This window comes from Sus scrofa, chromosome 16 (genome assembly GCF_000003025.6).
Source record: "Sus scrofa isolate TJ Tabasco breed Duroc chromosome 16, Sscrofa11.1, whole genome shotgun sequence".
NCBI lineage: Eukaryota > Metazoa > Chordata > Mammalia > Artiodactyla > Suidae > Sus > Sus scrofa.
Window position 1 is genome coordinate 54,550,705 of NC_010458.4, and position 20,928 is coordinate 54,571,632.

Genomic DNA, 20,928 nt, shown 5'->3' on the forward strand with positions numbered 1-20,928 from the left:
AAATGTTTACGCTACACAAAGGCCTTCTTAAAAAGTCATTTTTTAAACTTCAGTTAGTTAGTTACCTTCTATCGCTGCAACCAGAAAACCTCAAGTGATTACAGTGCCCTTATACATAGTGATGGCTTATACCAAGAGACAGAAAACACATAAGGGAGAAAGTCTTGAGGTGGCTTTTTCTGGGGGTGAGTGTTTGCTTTTGAGAGGTCTATGGAAAAGTGAAGGGAACTTTTTTTTTTTTTTAATTTGGAAAAAGAATCCAAAAATCCCAGGAGACTCGTGTGGGACTCTGAAAGTCATATCATAGAGTATAAAAGCCAGCTCTGAAACTTAGATCTAAAAAAGTCCTCCCCAATGGCCTGACCTTTGAAGAACTTAGACTTCTCTAGGAAGAGTAAATCACCGAGTCACTGGGGGAGGGGGGTTGGCTGCAGATTCCTTGGAATCAGTAGAGGGGGAGTGGGTGGAGCCCCATTCTAGGCATGGGGAGCCCTGACTCTGACTCCCTCAGTGATTAGCTGGGTGACCTTGTACCAGTGCCCTCCCCTCTCTGAGACTTTGTGTCCGCACTCTTAAATACAAGTTTTGAATTTTATTGGGGGTTCTCCAAAAATTCCAAAAGAACATTAAGTTTACATATAAGAGGGTCAGTGATACTGGTTTGAATTAAACAGACTTTAACCCACTTTCTTTATTGCAGGACTCCTAAACACACTTATCTGGGATGCAGTCACCAGGAGAGGTGAACGTGAATTTCTTACTCTCCTCTTGCCCAGAGAAACTTTCACCGCCATGAAGAAACATGTGGAACTAGTAGTCATCAGAACACACTTGCAGAGATGCTGAATGAGGTGATGTCTAAAGTTGTTCCAGCCCAAACATTCCATGATTCTAGGCAGCCAGTGTCCTGTGAAACGCCTGTTTCTTCTATTCACCCCTTCCTTGGTGACTGACTCCAGTCTCTGTTCTAAGGTGGCTCTCCCAGGGAGAAGTACACTTGAATGCCTAGGACGTCACTTCAAAAGCTAGTCAGACTCCTGAAACCCCTTCTAGCAGATTAAACGGAACACACCCCACTGTACCCCAATATACGCATACACGCACATATGCACATACACTGCGCTTAGTGCTCAGACTTAGGCCCAGTCTGAGCACTAAGACTGGGGATTGCAAAACATTTGGGAAAACAAAGAAAACCCGACTCTTTTCTGCTCCAGACAGTCTGAGACACTTTTGTGCCCTTGGGCCCTTGCCCAGTTCTCTCATCTGCCTGAGTCCTGGTACTAAATTGGTTCAAGGCTTGGAGGAAAGCTTCAGAGGAAAGGATGTTTAGAGTTCTTAAATGTTGAAGTCACCCCAAGGACCAGAGCGTCGATTTTCTATGGCCACTAGAGGGCGATGAAAACAGCATCTGTACTGAAAGCTGCTCCCAAGAAAAACAGCAGTAAATTGCACCTAATGTGTTTATGAATGATGTAGGGGCTGAGGGGTGTGTGTGCGCGCGCACGTGTGTGTGTACATGTACTTAAAGTTGTGTGCCTGGAGCTAAGACTTTGAAAATCTGCTAAGGAATGATAAAATCTGCACCTCTTCTATGTACTCACAGGATATGGTCCAGGCAGTTAAAAGTTTCCTCGAAGGAAAGCGAAGCAGAAGGAATCAGAATAGCATTTATGTGAAAGGAAAGGGAAGAGCTCTCAGGAGCATAGTTATTGTTAACATGGTGTGTGTGTGTGTTAGTGTTCCTGTGTTGTATGTGATTGAGTGTGAATGTGTACCAGAGTGTGTAAGCCTGTTTGTGCACAAGTGTTTGTAACTGCATGTGTAGCTAGGCATGGGTGTATTTGTATGCATGAGTGTGTGTGTGTACGAATGCGTGTATATGCAGGGCTCATTCGGATTTGTCCAGTGTGAACAGACCTCAAGGAAGTCTGGGCAATACTTCCTCCAGTTCCTGCCCTCTCCCTGCAAACAAACAAACAAAATCATTCCTACAAGTATTTATGGAGCCTCTAACACACGCCCCTCCCCACGGCATCTGGAAAAGCTCAGACCTGGCCAATTTAGAGGGGCACTGGAAGAGGGGGCAGAAGGGACGCTGGGGGCAGAAGGGATGCTGTTTGAAAAAACACTTTCTCCTCTTTGATGCATCAAATAACCCAGTGAGGTGGGCCCAGAGAGCTCTGTGGCCTCCTAGCTTTGAAGAAACCAAGGCTCAGAGGTGACATGGCTGATACACAGTCACTTTGTGAGAAAGCAGAATCTCAAGGACTGGAAACCCAGCATTGTCAGTCCAGCGGTCCAAGGCCCTGCCATCCCTAACGTTTGGCAGACAGAAGGCATTGGAGCTGAGCAAAGAAGGGTGGGCCTCTGAGCAGGGTGTGCCAGAAGCCACCTGAACAACTCAGGCTGGCCATTTTCCACAACACTTGTGACTACAGAGTGCATTAATGTCAGTACAGTAGGTCCTTCAGGAAGAAGTTGTGGATCTTTGCTAAGATGACGTGGGATCTTTAAGGATGTTTGTAGATGCGGTAAGGCTGCAGCTGCCATAGGCTGTGAAGTAAAACTTGGGTGAATGAGAGTGCTGAGGTTTGGGGTCCTACTCTAGCAGCTGTGTGACTTCAGGCAAATTACTCCACTTCTCTGAGCTTTGGGTTTTTATCTGTAAAATAAAGGTACTCCAGCGCTCTCTTGCGGGACGGTGTTGGGACAGAATGTGAATAGAAGGCTCAGTGCCAGAATCAAGAAAAAGTGCCACCAGCCCGATCCGTCCTTGGCTCCGTGGAGTGAAAGAGCCTCAACGCTGGGGCCCTGCTGGCCAAGCCCCTCTTCTTCCCGGTTCCTTCCCTCTCCCTCCTCCGCTGCCTCCTCCCTTCGAGCTTTCACTCGCTCCAGCAAAGTTCCCAACTTAGTCGACATGACACGCAGCGCAGCCAATGAGAGGCGGAGTGGCGTTTTTTTGGGGGGGCGGGAGGGGTGGGCCCCGCGTCTCCGGTGTCTGCCCTGCTCAGTGAATGGAGAGAGCGAGCGCCGGCCAGCTCACCCGGCCGCCCGGTGCCCCAGCCGCCGCCGCCGCCGCCGCGCTCCCGAACCTAGCCCCAAGCCGGACCTCCCCGGGCGCCGTGCCCCACTGCGCTTGCCCCAGGCTCCCGACCCGGCCCGGGCCCCCGGCCGCGGGCCAGAGGGGCCAGGGGGCGCTCGGCACCTGGGCACTCCGAGCGATGCGCAGCGGGGCAGTGCCGGCCCCGCCGATGGAGCTACTGCCGCCGCCGCCGCCGCCGCCCGGCGCGTCCCGCTCTGCCCGCGCCCCGTGCGCCTGAGCGCCGAGCTCGCTCCTCCTCCGCGCCAACTCCGCCGCCCGCTCCCCAGGCAGCCCGTGCTCCGCGCGCGCCTCCGCGGGCTCCACGCGTCTTGCCCCGCCGAGGCAGCCTCCTCCAGGCGCGGGCCCCTGCACACTATGGCCCCCGGGCGGACGGGGGCCGGCGCCGCAGTGCGCGCCCGCCTGATGCTGGCCTTGGCTCTGGCGAGTGTTCTGAGCGGGCCCCCCGCCGCCGCCTGCCCCACCAAGTGTACCTGCTCCGCCGCCAGCGTGGACTGCCACGGGCTGGGCCTCCGGGCGGTTCCCCGGGGCATACCCCGCAACGCCGAGCGCCTGTGAGTACTCCCGCCCCGCCCCACCCCACCCGGGCCACCCACCTGGGTCCCGCAGAGGGGCCCCCAGGCACCAGATCCTTCCTTTCTCCTTGGCCGCGCTGGATGCAGCCTCTGCCTTCACCCTCTCCTGGCCCGGGTCATTCACTCTCTGAGTTGGGGGTCTGTTGCTTTGGGCAGGTCTTAGGGAGAGAGGTCTCGAGGCTCCCTGTGATGAGCAAAGAGCGGTGCCTCTCCGGGGGTGAGGGTTCCAGACTCAGGGCCAGCTGACAGCTTCCAAGGAGAATGCTGGCAGGAGGCAAGGGGAGGAGGTAACACTGCAGCCAGGGAGGTCTTAGGGTGAGGGTGAGGGGTTCGCGCTCTTTAAAGAGGGGACGAAGGAGGAAGCTGAAGGGTGTTGGGCGGCAGGGCACGGAGACGGAGACAGGGCCCGGGAGATTGTGACCCGCTTGGCGATCAGAATGGACCCGCCGCTCTCTGGCTGCCCTTGTGAGGAAAGTTGAGAGTGTGTCTGAAGGTCTAACTTCTGAGGAACCGAACGAATTCAGAGTGGGTACTTGCTTACAAAACCAGCCCTGCCTGGAGTGCAGCCTCAGAGATGCCAAGTTGCAGCCAGGGTGAATTTTTTATGGCTTGGTTATAAATGCCTCCCCAAACGGGCCGGAGAATGGAAATGCTGACAGCCCTTTAAATGAGACCGAACGCTATAATCTTTCAAACCGCACTCAGTCTCGAATCCTGGGCTTGGCAGCAAGAGGAGAGGCGCTTGGAGAGTGGGGTGGATTGACCCTCGCTTTAACCCCAATTGTGCAACCAAATATTTACTTTTCATATGTCAACGTTTTGAAAACATTTATCATTTTGATCCTCGGACAATTTTCAAAACTTGGACGCTGGGGTGGGCTCTCCCCAGCCTGCAGTTGGGGAGTGGGGAAGGAGGGAGACATGGTGGAGGGGGTTGGAACCCGGCTGGGAATGCAGCCCAGAAGTGGGTGAGGGTTTGCTCTAGCTGGTAGATTTCTGCGCGGCTTGCTCTTCCTGTACCCCCTTCCCCACAGGTCTTAGAGTGGGTGCATGGGTCTTGGAGATTTTGCCTTCTTGACTTTGGTAGGAAAGAGAGTGCAAGGGACTAAGCTGAACTGCCCTAGAGTGTGTTATTCCTGTTAATCACCTCCTGTCACTTCACTTCTCTTCTGCTTACTTTTTGCACGTCCCTGAGTGGAAACTCAATAGAACTGCCTTCCTTTTTTCCTGGCGCTTTCCTTTTGGCTCAAAACATTTTTTTTTTTCAAGTGCAGTGATTATTTTGGGGGGTTGAAGTTGAACCATACAATTGTAGAGGGTTACAGCTGACGCCTCGTTAATACATGTAGAAAATGAGGCTCAGAAATGTGGAATGACTGGCCTAAGGTCACATGGCAGGTTGATGGCAATAAAAGGGCCCGATCCAGATTTCTACAACTTAATTCAGCCATTAGATTCTACCCCACCAGTGAAAACTTGTTTTGGTGATATTTTTTGAAAACCTAGAACTTAGAAACTAAATTCTTCTCCCTTCTCACACCTGGGCCAGCCGCATGAGTTAGTGAAGTCACAACTGTAGCTAATGTTTAATGAATGCTTTCTGTGCCTCAGTTTGTTCACATGTGTTTATCTTCTTGAATCGCTACAACAGTCTTATTCGTTACACAGGTAGTGCTCACAATACCACTTTACAGTTCAGCTTTTTTGTCACTTGCTCAAGGTCATGTAGTAGCTAGTTAAGTGTTTGCATTGGAGCATGTCTGGTTCCTAAGTCCACACTCCCTACTACTCAGCGGGACATCCTTGGAACAAGGGTCAGCTTGGGCCAAGATCTATAAATAGACTGTCCCAGGAGGGTTCTCCCTGGGCTTGGGGCTTAGAATAGGCAGCTGGCGCTGCTGCTTCAGGTATACCCTGCGTCTGTTGAACAGTCAATTTGCTTTCCTGTTCAGGTTTTGAGCCTTTTTTTTTTTTTCACATTCAAAATCATGTTGCATGTTTGAGACACCAGGGAGAGTGGGCCCCTCTCCTTCTAGCATGGAGGAAGTCTCCAAATGCTGCAGGCACAGCCCTGCAGCAGCATGCCCCTGGGCTCCTTCCCCTGGGAGACCCAGCAGCTGGGGGTTGCCCATCTGCTCTATCATTGGAGAAAGTGGGTAGAGACTGGCCTCCTGAGGCATTCCCGTGGGTCCCCTGCTGCATTCACAGCTGCTGGCAGGCGTTGGCAGAGTAGGAGATGCTTGGGAATATGTCTGAGTCCCTTCTGCCTCACTTGGTTCTGGTCACTGATGTCTCTGGCTGGGGTGCGTGGAGGTGATGCGGCTGCCAAGACTGGCTTCTCATTCTAGTCTCTTTTCTTCCCAGGAGAGGGGACAACCTTGATAAGCAGGCTGGGTCGGGTTTACTGCAGGGGTTCGGCAGAGCCTCGCAGTAGTCCCTATAGTCCTTGTCACCACACGCCCTCTCTCGGTCCACTCCAAGGTAACATTTCCATTCCACAAACTCTTGGGGCCAGAAGGGGGGAGGGTGGGCATTCCTGAGCTATGCCAAGGGTTTCTTTAGGGAGGAATTTTTCATTCATTCCTCCCTCATTCATTCAACAAACATGGCTTGAACGTCCACCGCATTCCAGTAACTGTATATAAAATCATGGCATATATAGAAGAAAAGCAGCAATTCGACTTAAAGAATGTAAGCAAAGGACGGAAGAAGGAACTTTCCTTTCTTGAACCCTTTAAGCTTCTCAGGGCTCATTTTTTTCCTGTGGCTGTTTTGTCGGCACTGCCATCAGATGCTCCAGACCTTCCTAAAATCTGTTTTCTGATCACAAATGTTTATGCTGTGTTTTGTAACAAAGAGGAAACATTTTCTCCTTTCTCTGTTCATCACTGCTACTCTACCTCCCAAAGAGGCTTTTATGAAGGGCTGTGTGTGTGTGTGTGTCTGTGTGTGTGTGTGTGTGTTTGAGGACAACGCGGTCACCATTTGGACTTTGCTTCAGGCCTGGAATGGGGCCTATTAAATTGTTCCTAATTAAGCTGGTATCAGAGCTGGGGGTCTGTGTTCTAGCATATTCTCCATAATGTCAGCACATCACACAGAGCAACTCTCTGTCAGTTTATAAACTCCTGAAAAAAATCCCCCCCCCCACCGGGGAGGTGACACCCACAAGAAAGCTAAATAAACGCAGAGGAGGATTCAGTGTAATTTATTATCCGTGGAGCAAAGATAGATCACAAGGGCAGAGGAAGTGAATGGTGGTGCCTGAAACAAAACATTTACCATGGAGCACAGAGTAAACAGATGTTGCACTTACCCTTCTGAGTACAAAAGGAGCCCACAGATGTAATTCTTCTCCAACCACAATCTCGGCCTGGAAAAAGAGAAGGCAGATGAAAATGAACTCTCACGCAGGGCCCCTTCTCCGCGTCCTGCCTAAAGGCAGGCGGAGGCCCGCTTCTCACCCGCAGCGAGGTGGTGGCCTGAACAGCGGAGTGGGGCAAGAGTGGACATCTTTGGTTTTTCACTTGGCTCTGGAACATGCTGGAGACTGCTGTATTTAAATAAACATTTCCTGTTTGCGAAGGAATACGGGCTAAAGGCTGAAACGTGAGAATGTGGTAACTTAATTTTCTCCATCACTCCAGATGACGGCAAGCTTCGCCGGTGGTTGGGTCCAATAAAAACCGACACCGTGTCATAGGCTTTCCCTTACTTGACCACAAAGGTCCTAAGGTCAAGTGGGAGACTTTCCAAGATGCTCCACAGCCAAGTCCTGCATCCTGGTAGTCCCAGCCCTCAGGGCCAGCCCAGAGCACCAGGGACAAGCGGGTGGATCATGGGGCCTCTCTGGGCCAACCACAGGGATGTGGCCTTTCAAGGAAGGACAGTGTTCTTCCGCCGTGTCTGCCAGGCTGGACAAGAGCTGCTAAGCTTATCCGCTTTTGGTGTGCAGTGCAACTCTGAACAGATGGCTTTACTTCTCTGGGCCTTATTTTCCTAAAAGTAGAATTCTAGTATAGACTGTGGGTTTTTTTAAAAGTGTATAGTCTAGTTCACTGGTGAGTTTTCGGGGGCCTCTTCCCCATAGCATAGAACAGTGCCTGGTACGTAGTAGGTTTTCAGCAAGTATGTGTTGAATAAAGTAATGATGAATCTCACAGATGCAAGTCTTTCTTTAGTTCTTACAAGTAAAAGCTGGGCAGTCACAGATTTGCATTTTTATATATAGCTCCGGGCTACTTACTGGTAACCTATTACATGAGTTATTAAGGGTTTCTAAAATTTGGCTTTCATGAACTAGAATTATTGCCTTACTTTGAGTTACCAAGGACCATAATGAGGGATCCACTCTGCAGTCTGGTTGCCAGGCGTTGCTTAGCAGCCATGCAAAACTCCTACTGTGCACAGGCCCATGAAAGAGCTAGAAATCCTGAACACTTAAACCACAGGACTTTCTAATCAGGAGCTCATCAGCATTATCCTGCCTCTCTGTGGTTTTTGATTGCTGCTCTGCTTGTATTAATCGATGTGTTGTAGGTTCATTATTTTAAGTTTTGCTTGTGCAGCAAGCTGAGCCTTGTTTATTTCTGCATTTTGCCACTTTGGTTGTTATTTTGTTTCTCTCTAGGTCTGTTTGTTGTCACCCAGCTCTTTCTGCCCTAGAAAGTGAGAACAGCGGATCTGAGAGTTCTGGGACCTTTTGCACTAAGCAGGTGGTGCAGGAAATTTTCAGAGCCCCATACCTGGTGTCTCAGGCCTCCTCTTGGGACAGACAGCTCCTGTTTGCATTCTGGCTCTGATACATCTTTGCTGCTAGACCTGGGGCAGGTCGCTCAGCCCCTCTGGGCTGCAGTCTATCTCATCCCATTGTATTGTGTTTCCCCGCCTGTAATGCAGGGATGATAATTGCACTGGCCCTGTGGGAATGCTGGGGATGTGGCCTAAGGCAGTCCACGTGATGCGCTCAGCATCGTGCTGCATGTGCTTCCCAGCTAACATTCCTTATTTGTAAGGGCACAAAGTAAATGTTCCTCTGGGGAGCGATTACATGAAATAATGTACAGGAAGTGCTTAACACAGTACCTGGCACAGAGGCCTCCTGAAACTCTTCATGACAGTGACCACGGCTGTTATTTCCATTTCTTCATCCCGGGGCCCCTCCAGCTGGAAGTTTTGAGATGCCCACTCAAAGCGTGCCTGTCGAGGCAAGTTCCTCGCCTGCACGGAGGCTGTGCCCAACACCCCTGTGCCCAGTTCGCTCCCTCTCCTCCCCAGCTAAGCCCAGGTTGGCCTCTGTTCCATAAAAGAGGGATTACGGTTGAAGTGGTTTATCTTTTCCCTGCGCGTGCTGCTTTGTGGTATATTTAAATAAGGAATGCATTTTATTTATTTATTTTAGGGGGTTGGATTTTCATGGGGAATTTTTAACTTTTTTTTTTTTTTTCAGTGCTCGTTCCTTCTGTCTTTCCCTAAATACCTCCTTTTACTGACTTCCCGTGTCTGCCTCTGTTACTGCTTTTACTTAAAACAGCTGTATTTACTAGCATGCTCCACCCTCATTATGTAAGGTGGTCTTAACTCTTTTTAGAACTGCTGGAAAAAAAACCACAAAAAAAAAAAAAAAACCAAACAAACAAACTAAGGTATGGTTTTTCCAAAGAGCTTTTCTGGAGCACCTCAAGCTGTGGATAGGAGAGATCAGAGGGTGCCTGCTGTGGTTTCTTTTTTTTTTTTTTTTTTTTTTTTTTTTTTTTTTTTTTTTTTTTTGCGCTTATTAGCTAGGTGAATCGGAGCTGTACCCCCTCGCAGCCCAGCACGCCGATCCGCCGCTCTGCACCCACCCACTCCCAACGCCAGATCGTTCCACTGGCAAGGCAGGACGACCGCACTCATGCTAGTCGGATCGTAACATGCCACGACGGTCCCTGCTGTGGTTTCTGGTGTTGAATTTTTAAGCCTCTCCGTTGCTCCTTATTCTCCAGCCTTAAATTTAAATCTATTTTACCCAGGTGGGAAGAACTCATAATAGGAGTCCTCTGCTTCTCTATTCTGGAGTCTTAAACTGCCCTTTGTGACTAGTGCTGGTCTGCCAAAGGCTATGCTTTCCTTCCCACTCTCTGTGGTCTGCGTAGGTCTGTTGCTATAACCATATTTGCTACAGCCATTCCCTCGGAAGCATGGTCAAGAGTGTGATTAAAAGGCCTCAGTACACAGTTCTGTCGTGGCTCAGCCGTTAATGAACCTGACTGGTATCCATGAGGGTGTAGGTTCAATCTGTGGCCTTGCTCAGAGGGTTAAGGATCTGGTGTTGCCACGAGCTCTGGTATAGGACTCAGATCTGGCGTGGCTGTGGCTGTGGCTGTGGCATAGGCTGGCGGCTACAGCTCTGATTCGACCCCTAGCCTGGAACTTCCATGTGCCACAGGTGGGCCCTAAAAAGGCAATAATAATAATAATAATAATAATAATAAAATAGAAATAAAAAATAGTTTTCAACACTGAGCAGATTGGGAAGTAGGAAAGGAATGATTTTGTGAGTAAAGGTGTAGATTCCAGAGCCCAATGGGGCTCCAGGCCTGGTTTACCACTTAACTGGCTGGCCTCAGTTTCCTCATTTGTAAAATGGGAATAATAGTAATACCCCTTGATAGGATGCTATGAGCACTGAATGTATCAACGGCCTGAATCAGTGCATCCTCTGTAAATATCCATCATTATGACCGTCATTCCTACTGAGCCTTCTCTCCAGAGTGTTTTCAAGATAAAGCCTGGCTGGGAAAAATATACAGCTTGTCAAGGCTTGTCCAAGTTCCAGCCACGTGCTGGTTGATCGTCCACCAACGTAATTTTAGGGAAAGTGGTCATTCTCCTTTGCCTGATTACATTTAGCAGCGAGGCCCTCAGTTCTTCAGGCCATTTATTCCATTTTTAAAAGCAGTTCTACGAAGAAATGTGTCTTTGTTTGGGGGTTGAACTTATCTCCTCCATTACTCGTTATTACACAGAGCAAGCGGAATCCTTTTTCCAAATGATAGGATTTCAGACATCTAACTGCTGTTGTATTTCTCACCAGTCACGGACCCAAGTCGTCTCTCTCCTTCCATAAACTTTTATAATTACCCCAGCTATTCTGCACGTGGTAGACTTTGAGACAGGCCCTCTGCCCATTCCTAGTTATCTTCCTCTCGTAGAGTCTAATCTTCCTTGCCTTATATTGGTTTGAGTGAGACCTTCTGCTCGCTTGCTGTCTTTTTTTTTTATTATTATTATTACTCAAATGAATTTATCACATCTGTAGTTGTATAATGGTCATAACGATCTGATTTCTCAGGATTTCCATCCCAAAGCCCAAGCACATCCCCCTACCCCCCAAACTGTCTCCTCCGGAGTTCTTCAGTGTCTGTGAGTCAGCATCTGTTCTGCAAAGAAGTTCATTGTGTCCTTTTTTCAGATTCCACATGTCAGTGAAAGCATTTGATGTTGGTGTCTCATTGTCTGACAGACTTCACTCGGCATGATAGTTTCTAGGTCCCTCCATGTTGCTAAAAATGCCGGCATCTCGTTCCTTTTAATGGCTGAATAATATTCCATTGTGTATATGTACCACATCTTCTGGATCCACTCCTCTGTCGATGGACATTTAGGTTGTTTCCATGTCTTGGCTATTGCAAATAGTGCTGCAACGAACATTGGAGTACATGTGTCTTTGCGAGTCGTGGTTTTCTCTGGATAGATGCCCAGGAGTGGGATTGCTGGATCAAATGGTAGTTCTATGGTTAGTTTTCTGAGGAGTATCCATACTGCTTTCCACAGTGGTTGCACCAATTTACAATCCCACCAACAGTGTCATAGGGTTCCTTTTTCTCCACACCCTCTCCAACACTTATTGTTTGTAGACTTTTGGATGCTGGCCATTCTGGCTGGTGTAAGGTGGTACCTCATCGTGGTTTGGATTTGCATTTCTCTAATCATGAGTGATGTTAATCATCTTTTCATGTGTTTTTTGGCATCTGCATGTCTTCTTTGGAGAACTGTCTGTTTAGATCTTCTACCCATTTTTTGATGGGGTTGTTCGTTTTTTTGGTATGGAGCTGCAGAAGGTGTTTATAAATTTTGGAGATTAATCCCTTGTCAGTTGATTCACTTGCAAAGATTTTCTCCCATTCTGTGGGTTGTCTTTTCGTGTTGTTTAGGGTTTCCTTTGCTGTGCAGTCGCTTGCTGTCTTGACGTCTATCAGTGTATACTAGGGGAACCGCATCACTTTGGACAGCCACCAGCCCTGGGATGGCTCCTTTTGATCCAGCTGTCCCTGCATCCCCAGCCCGCCCTGCTGTTGATCCTATGCCCCCCACCGTCCCAGATGTGTGCACTTGGCTTTTGGCATCTATGTGCAACACTTTGCATTTATCCTAATTAAAATTTGGCAAATAATTTCATTTCATTGGCTTTTCAGGAACATTTGTAGTTTGATTTTCCCTTCTAGCATATTAAGCACTCCTCATTTTCTCCGCAGTTTTAGTGAGCTTGCCTTGCAGATCTTTATCCAGGTTGTCAATATAATTGGCAGAGTCTGCGCTTTTTTTTTTTTTTTTTTTTTTTTTTCAAAGTCCTTCTATGGTCCAGGGTGTGGATTACATACATACAGTGTCCTGTTCTCTCTGGCTGGGGTAGATACACATTTTGAGGTCTTATTGGCCCTGTAGCATCTTTCCCTGGGACTCTGTTCATGTTTTCTCTGGAATGGTTTCCTATTAATGTTTAATTTCCCTGTTTGTTGAGTTTTCTCTACACTCTTGGTTTCACTTTCCTTCATGACTTTTTTTCTTTCTTTCTTTTTTTTTTTTAAGGGCTGCATTTGCAGCATACGGCTAGGGGTTGAATTGAAGCTGCAGCTGCCAGCCTACGCCACAGCCATAGCAATGCCAGATCCAAGCCGTGTCTACGACCTACACCACAGCTCACAGCGATGTTGGATCTTTAACCCACTGAGCGAGGCCCGGGATCAAACCTGAGTCCTCATGGATACTCGTTGGGTTCATTACTCCTGAGCCACATCGGGAACTCTTTTCCTTCATGACCTTTGCTTCATCCTTGTTCTTTCAGGCTGGTGCCAGAAGCCCCATCGGCATGGGTTGTAGGGTGTGTATATGGGTGTGTGCGTGTGTGTTTTTTTCTCCTGTGAAATACTTTAGCCTGAGAAATTGGGCCCTTCTTTCAGCAGCCTGGCTCAGCTGAGAAGCTTCAGTATCTCAAAGTGGTTTCCTTTACCATCTGGGGTGCCCCCTGGCCCAAGACTGATTTGCTTGAGTAGCACTTGGAGTGAATGTGAGGCAGGATGACACAGAGAGGACTGAGGCCTGCAGGCACTCCCCATAGCCCTGTAACTCATGGTAACAATGACAAGAACAATCACCCCACCACGAGAACCACCATCGATGGAGGCCCACTTTGTGCCTAGCACCGCTTTCACAGTTTACATGCCCGGACTCAATCTTTGAACAGTCATGCAAGACAGGAACTCATTCAGTTCCCATTTTACAGATGCGGATACAGTCAGAGAGGTGAAGTCACTTATCCAGGTGGGAGGAGTAGGGTCAGGGTTTATCCAGGTGGGCTGGCCTCTGGTCTGTGCCTCAGCTGCTGGCCATGTCATTCCTCCCCCACGTCTTTAAGTCAGCTGTCTTCCCTGTTTTCTTCTTCTTCTTTTTTTTTTTTTTGGTCTTTTTAGGGCCACACCCACGGCATATGGAAGTTCCCAGGCTAGGGGTCTACTTGAAGCTGTAGCCATTGGCCTATGGCACAGCCACAGCAACGCAGGACCCTAGCAGTGTCTGCATGCAACCTACACCACAGCTCATGGCAATGCCGGATCCTTAACCCACTGATCGAGGCCAGGGATCGAACCCAAAACCTCACGGTTCCTAGTTGGATTTGTTTTTTCTGCGCCGTGACGGGAATGCCTTCCCTGCCTTCTAAATCCAGAAATCTCAAAGAACAACCAGGAGGGAAAAAAAAAAAAAAAAAAAAAAAAGCAGCAGTGAGCGAATGCTGTCTTCTGGACACCTGGCAAAAGAGCCTCTTATCCAGCTTGGGGAAGTGAGTGACGTTTAGACTGGAGCTTGAGGACAAATAGGGTTCCCGTGGGCAGAAATGGGAACATGGTTTGGATTCGCAGAAGTTTTAGGCTGCATGGAACTTAAGGGAGCCTGAGCCCAATGTAAAATGATAGGAGCTGACCTTTAGGAAGTTTTGGGAAACAGGGGCATTTAGGGTGTTGGCTGAATCCAGTCTTGGGAAAAATGTTACCATGGTTCTGTGGCTATTGTTTTTTTAAATTTCCAGCCACTTGCGATGGAACATGCTGGAAGATAATGTGAAAAAAAGAATATATATATATGTATATATATATATGTGTGTGTGTATATATATATATGACTGGGTCACTTTGCTATATAGCAGAAGTTGACAGAACATTGTAAATCAACTATACTGAAAATTTAAAAAAAATCTTGCATTCGAGGGAATAAACCCTTCTAGAACAATCTGATGAGCCTTCTTGACCAGCGTTTCCCCCCCATGGGTGTCTGCCTAGCTCTTGCCAGGGATTGCCTTGCATTCCAGTTGGTGTACCACTTGCGTTCTTTCAGCCACGACCTCCAGGCTCCTGCTGCCCTGAGATGGGGTCCTGCTGGTACAGGGTGTATATGAGATGCATCCTGGCCTGGCTGGGTCAATGTGACTTCACTTTTCATGGTCTTATCTCTCCTCGTGTGGGCTCAGACTCCTCTTCTCTTGTCCGAAATGCCAGTCTGAGTTCCCGACCCCTGATTCATTCCACACTTTGGCAGCGGTGTGGATCGTGGATTGTGGTTCTTGAAAGTCTGCCAGCACGTTTAACCACCCACCTTGACACCCTCTTGAATTTTTCAGCCTCCCTAATTCCTGTCTGCTACCTGGCATGCCTGCTCCTTGCTCCCCTGCCCTCAAGAATTAGTGTTTGCCCTGGCTCAGGTGGGGCTGTCGGGTGTCCATGGTCCTCCTCTAATCTGAGGTTTGGGGGCTTGACTGTGGACATGTGCATCTCGTGTGTCTCTTCTGGAGCCTGAGCTGCCCCAGGCCCCTTCCTTGACCCTTCCAGCGTGACATCTTGCCCTCTCGTGCCCTCCATGTAGCTCTCCATTGCCTAGTACTGAATTTGGACCTTGGCCAAGTAAGCCACAATTCCTGACACTGGGTTTCAGGAGGATCTTTGTGGCCTGGACCTTCACTGGAGACTGAAGACACCCAGTCATGTTGTTGTCCTGGAAGCAACCTCATACTCCATCTTCATGGCCATCTGAAGCTTCGTCTGATACCCAGGTGGTGTGTAGACATACTCTAGGGCTGGACCCCATGAATGATGAATTACAACCCACTCCTAAACTCCCTGAACCCTGAGTAGAGACAAGAGCAGATTCTTCTGTGACTGAAAAGCTCAGCAATGATGATTTCATCAGAGGGCTGTCCTGCTCAGAAATGTGTCACAAGAGGTTCAGGCACGTTACTGATACTCTTTTTTCTTTTTCTCATCGGCATCTCTGCCAAACTCTAGGATGCAGGTAGGAAGGTGTTTTTTATATATGGGGTTTTGAAGTGGTGTTAATGGGAAACCAGTGGAGAGGACAATTTGATGTAACCTTTAATGAGGAAGAAGACCTAGTTGGAATCCTGGTTTCCATCAATTTTTTTAAAAACTGCAGGACCTTATGGGAGTATCTTCCTGGGTCTTAATTGTCTCATCTGTAACCTTTAGAAGAGTAGGAATAACACTTCTCTCAGGGGCTGATGCAGGGTTTAAATGAGATCAGATGTCTGCAAATGGCTCTGAAATCTAGTGCTATGAGAATCCCTTACTGATTCCACCCACAATATCCAATTTTAACCACTAAATCCTGCATCTGAAAGATGATCAGGGTTCATTTTAGAATCTTATATTTACAGATGAGGAAACTCAAAGAACTCAGAGGCCTTGGTCAGGGTCACCCACGTTTTTGCACTTTTCCTGGGATTTTCCTTTTCACTTTTCAAGATGCATCTTTTACAGATGCAACCATAGCCTCACACCAACATCAGCAACCCAACCAGGTGGAGTCGAGAGGACATTTTGCCTGAATGATTTGTTAAGTGGGAGTGTCCCCTAAAGTCAAAGCAACTAAGGGGCTCCATGAAAGATGGAGTCGTTTAAAGGAGCTATGTATTGAGTGCCTACAGTGATGAATAAAGCAAGTAGAAGGCCTTCATGTTCAGAACAGCTCAAAATAATATGGAAATCAGTCTGGGCTGTCCATTCCCACCAAATGCCTGGGAGGGCAAAGGCCACCATGCCAGGTTCAGAGAGGAGATTTAGGGGGTGATGGGGGAAGTGAAGGATGGGACACCAAGCCCTCAGGAACCACTGATGAAAGCAAGCCCCATGCCATCCCTTTCAGTGGGTGCCAACATGTAGGAAGACTCACACATCATAAAAAAAAAAAAATTGTACCAGTAGAATTAAAAAACAAAAAACAACCTCATGGGGAAAATATTAATCGGAGAACAATTGTATCCAAGAAAAATTCAAGTATGCCTCCGCAGCTAGCTGGCAAACAGCACAAGTTCTGCATTGTATTAGAGCCCTAATTCTGTGTCGAACACTGACCTTATTTGAGAGGCATTTCGTAAACACTGACACACAGCACAGCAGCATTTGAGGCCATGAGGAGATCCAGGGCCTCCTTTGGGAGGCCAGCGTCCCCTCCTGGGCTTTTCCAGCTGGAACTAGACATTGTTTCCCCGTGGCGATAACGCCCTTCTTCTCTCTTAGCTTTAGCACAGCAGGTAGTTTTCCCAGGGAAAAAGGACAGAGGGGGGCTTTGGACTGAACTTGGCTCTTTGGGGTGTTTTGTCTGGGAGTGGAGAAGGCCATGGGAAGACTCAGCTTTGAGAGGAAGGGTCTGAGATTTTCACTTGGCCCAGTTTCTTTTTGGAGATCTTGTCTTGTGCCCGGAGGTGTGTGCTGCAGATGCGTTGTGTGAGGGTGGTTCCTGGGTGACATGCACCTGATCCTTCGGAAAGGAAGACCCGGGGCTTGCAGTAGCCCCAAGAAATGCATGCACTACGTCTCCTCCTGCTAGAAGTTGGCACTTTTCTTTCCATCTGCTGCCAGCTTACAAGTCCTGAATTTCTGCCATGGAACTTGCTCTGTCCCTCCCCCTCTCCTTTCCTTCCTTAGCCAAGAGGGTTTCAGGCTTTTGAAGTATCTCTGGAGATCATCTGGTCTACCCACACCCCGCCAGTCTCAGTCGCCCTGGACAGATCCATGTCTTAGAGCTGTAACAGGAGGGCACCTCAGCTTTGTGGTGTCAGCTGCCCTCGTGAGAAGTTTGTCCTGCTTTCATTTCGGCCTCAATCACAGCATTCGGTCCTCAGGAACGATCACACCGAGCTGGAGGAAGCCTCTGCCAATCTGGGAAACGAGGGAGACAGAAGAGGGACCAAATCTGGTACCCCAAATAAGGAATAATATGGAATCAGAGGGAGAGGCCCCAGAGGCATGACTTGGGATTTTGCAGCTCCTGTCCGGGAGGCGCCAGGCCCCAAGGGGCTTGATGAAGGTCTAGAAAGGAAAGGAAGCCGGGAACCAGGATGGGAGCAGAAATCCAAAATGGGAAGCCAGTGACTTCATGGGAGTTTTTAACGACTCGGGTGCCCCCTCCCCCCAATTACTTTATATCACATGATGGTAACTAGTCTGCTCCGTTTACTCTGTTTGGGCGGCGGACATTTGAATACTTTCTGAAATAGTTCCCGTAAGCTTCCTCCTGCCATGTGCCCTCCTTGTAAGTTCTGGAAATTTTGCAAAGACCTAAATCTCCTCTGGGATCTTTCCCGACGGGGGCTGCATGCTGATTCGAGCCATATTCAGCCAGGAAGCTCTCCTCTCGTCTTTAAAACAAGAAACATCTCCTTCTGAGAAGACGGCGCTACAGTTTTCTTTGTCTGTGTTGCTAACGAACAAGGAGGCCCCAGTGCAAAACAGCGTTTCAGGAGCAGAGCCGGGCTGATAGCACCTCTTGCCAAATGTGACTGTGTGTAGTTGTGTGGGGGTGTTGGGGGGAAAACAGCTTTGTCAAGAAGAGGGCTGAGGGAGGCAGCTCTGGGGAATTTTTAGCAACTGCAGCTTTGGTGTAGTGGAAAGAACGTTTGCCTGGGAATTTGGAGACCTGGCTGTACCTCCGACATCCCGTGTGACCTTGAACAAGTCACTTGACCTCTCTGGGCCTCAGTTTCCTCCTCCTTTAAGGAGATGAGGAAGTAGACTGGAAGATCTCCAAGGATCGTTTTAGCCCTATGCATCCTCACGTCTAGGGGCTGGGATTTGGGGTTTAGACCTGAGCCAACATCCAACCAACCCAAGGGATTTTCGAGAGGCAATAGAGAGGCCAGGACAGCTGCTTCAGGGAGCGGCTGGTCCTTGATTAAGGCTCAAATAATTAGCTCAGCTCCACAGTGAGCCCTCTGAAATTAAGAAAGAAAAAGATGTTTAGTTTCAAAAATAGCAAGCAGTGTTTCTTAAAAGTGATTGGCTTTGGGCTTTGTAGACTGGATGCACAGGCAGCGTTTCCCTCCCTATAGAGCAGAGCAGTTTCTGGTGTCCGTGCTGAAACTAGTGTGACCTGAGCTCGAATGCCATCACTAACCAAGCACTCCTGGGCATGTTCTTTACGAATCACCTGCTCCACTGGCTTGCTGGAGGATCAAATGAGGTGACACCTGTCAAGCTTAAAGGGCAGCGCTTGGCATTAGATAACCACTCAAAAAGCCATTATGTTGATTACTTATTGCTGCTTAACAAACCACCCCCCAAAACTTAGTGTTGAAAAGCAATGACCATCCTAATTATGCTCCATGATTCTTTGGCTCAGGTTTTTGGACGCGGTTCAGTAGGATGGCTTGTCTCTGCTCCCTGCTGTATGAGGCATCATCTAGGGAGTGTGGGAATGACTGGCGGAGACTCGAATGAGTGGGTAGAGAGTCATCTGCAGGCTGTTCACGCATATGTCTGGCACCCAAGTGGGTTGACTTGAAGGAGTCCATTAGGACTCCTGACCAGAGGGTGCACATGTAACTGCTCTATGTGGCCTGAGCTTGCTTGAAGCATGGCAGCCTCAGAGAGCATCTGATTTCTTACATGAGGCTCAGCGCTCTACGAGCGGTTGTGTTAGTAAATAACTGAGAAGTTGCATGGCTGTTTATGAGGCGGGGTTGTATCAGTAAACAGCCGAGAAGTTGCACGGCTTTTTATGAACAAGCCTTAGAAGTAATAGTGTCGCTTCTGCTGCAAACAGCACAAACCAGCCCCGATTAAAGGGTAGGAACTACTTTTTGAGGGATGTCCCGAAGACTTTGTGGCCATGTTGAAAAAACTACAGCCATGTAATTATCATTATTTTCTGAACTGTGTATCTAATCTCCTAACCAGAGTGAAAGCACCTTGAGGACAGGAGCTGTGTTTCTCTATGGGCTAAGGACAATGCTTGTGGAAATATAACTAAGTCAACACATTTTAAAAATCACATCGAATTAGATTGGCCAGAGGTTTGGTGGAAAGTCCCTGGGTTTTAAAGCCAAAGAGATCTGGATTTAAAAAAAAAAAAAAAGTCTGTATTCAAAATGTGCCTTTGACAAGTTACTTGTCTTTCTAGACTCATTTTTGTTTTGTTTTGTTTTCTTCATCTAAAAAGGGGAGACAGTAATGCCTATTTCCAGGATTGTTGTAAGAATTAGCAAAATGCCCAACACATAGTGAACATTGTGAGGCATCCTGGCACTGTGGCAAGCACATAGATGCTCCAGCAGATGCCAGATCTGCTTTGGATTCCATCCCTTATTGTCACGTGACTACAGACAAGCCCTTTCATTGTTTGGTGTCTTAGTGTCCTCATCTGTAAAATGGGTATAGCAGTAATACCTTTTCAAGGTATCGTGAGGATGAGAAATGCATCATCCGAAGGCTCTAGCTCAGTCCCTGACACTTACTGGGGACTTAATACAAAGTACCTGTAAATTGAGGAGCTGCAGTGAGCAGTTGTGGTTTTCTTGTTTGTGCATTGATTGATCCATGAATTTATGCACTGAACAGTTATATTAATTATAATTATGTATTTAATTATACAATAGCCTCGTTATTGAAGTCCCTGCACGCTAGGGTCTCTGTGGATGCCTAAATCTGGGAAGATACCCTCATGGGACAGAGGACTGGCCCTTTGGGAAAGAGCCCGCTTGGGGTAGTACTTTATTTCAACACATCTGTAATTGAATTTTAATTGCCCCTGTTGGCTTTTGACCCCAGAGCGCCCCCTGGCCTCCTTGAATTATAACCATTTTTCTCAGATATACCTACTCCTTTTTTCCATTGGACCTATTCTATTCTCTCTTTTTTTTTTTTTTTTTTTTTTTTTTTTTTTTTTTTTGCTTTTTAGGGCCACACTCACAGCATAGGGAAGTTCCTAGGCTAGGGGTCCAATCGGAGCAATAGCTGCTGGCCTACACCACAGCCACAGCAACGCCAGATCCTTAAACCACTGAGTGAGGCCAGGGATTGAACCCACAACCACATGGTTCCTTGTTGGATTCGTTTCCGCTGTGCCACGATGAGAACTCCTGGACCTATCCTGTTCCTTACTGTTCTCTAACTACAGGCCAACGTGCTAAGTTATTGTGTCTGATTTTGTTGTCACCTTTGTTTTTTTGGCTATGCCTGTAGCAAATGCAAGTTCCTAGGCCAGGGATCGAACCCATGCCAGTAGCAGTGACCTGAGCCGCTGCAGCAACAATGCTGAGTCCTTAACCTGCTACACCACAGGGTAACTCCGGTTGATGCCTTTTTTAAAAGCATTGTTTTCCTGGCTTAAATTTGGCAAGTTCTGCCAGCCTTGTCTGTGTGGTGCCAAGCCAGAACACCGGGTTTAATTTTTTCAGGAACTTTCTGGGACATGAGCTCTGTTAAGAACCATTAACTAGGAGCTTCTCCTTTTCTTCCCCAAGACTACCTAAAAAGCCTTTAAAAAAAAAAAAAAAAAAAAAGAGATAAGCTGGTAACATAAACTGACCTTGTTCTTTGAAAAAAATGCACAAATTCACAATATTTTGCAAATGATTCACGGCTGCTTTTCTGGGTGGCAATTTTCTTCTGAATGACCCTGTCTACTTCAGTGATTTTGATTGCA

At 48.0% G+C, this 20,928-nt stretch overlaps 1 protein-coding gene across 2 annotated transcripts in view; it reads left to right on the plus strand.

Moving 5' to 3' along the window:
• Nucleotides 832-20,928, plus strand: part of SLIT3 (slit guidance ligand 3) — a 669,892-nt gene continuing 649,795 nt past the window's right edge. Inside the window, exon 1 of one of the 2 annotated variants that reach the window (XM_021076955.1) lies at nt 832-851. In XM_021076955.1, coding sequence (XP_020932614.1) covers nt 847-851 — 5 coding nt within the window. In that variant the 5' untranslated portion in view covers nt 832-846. Of the gene's footprint in view, nt 852-3,009; nt 3,658-20,928 lie in introns of those variants that run through there. The other variant, XM_021076953.1, reaches the window with a different exon arrangement.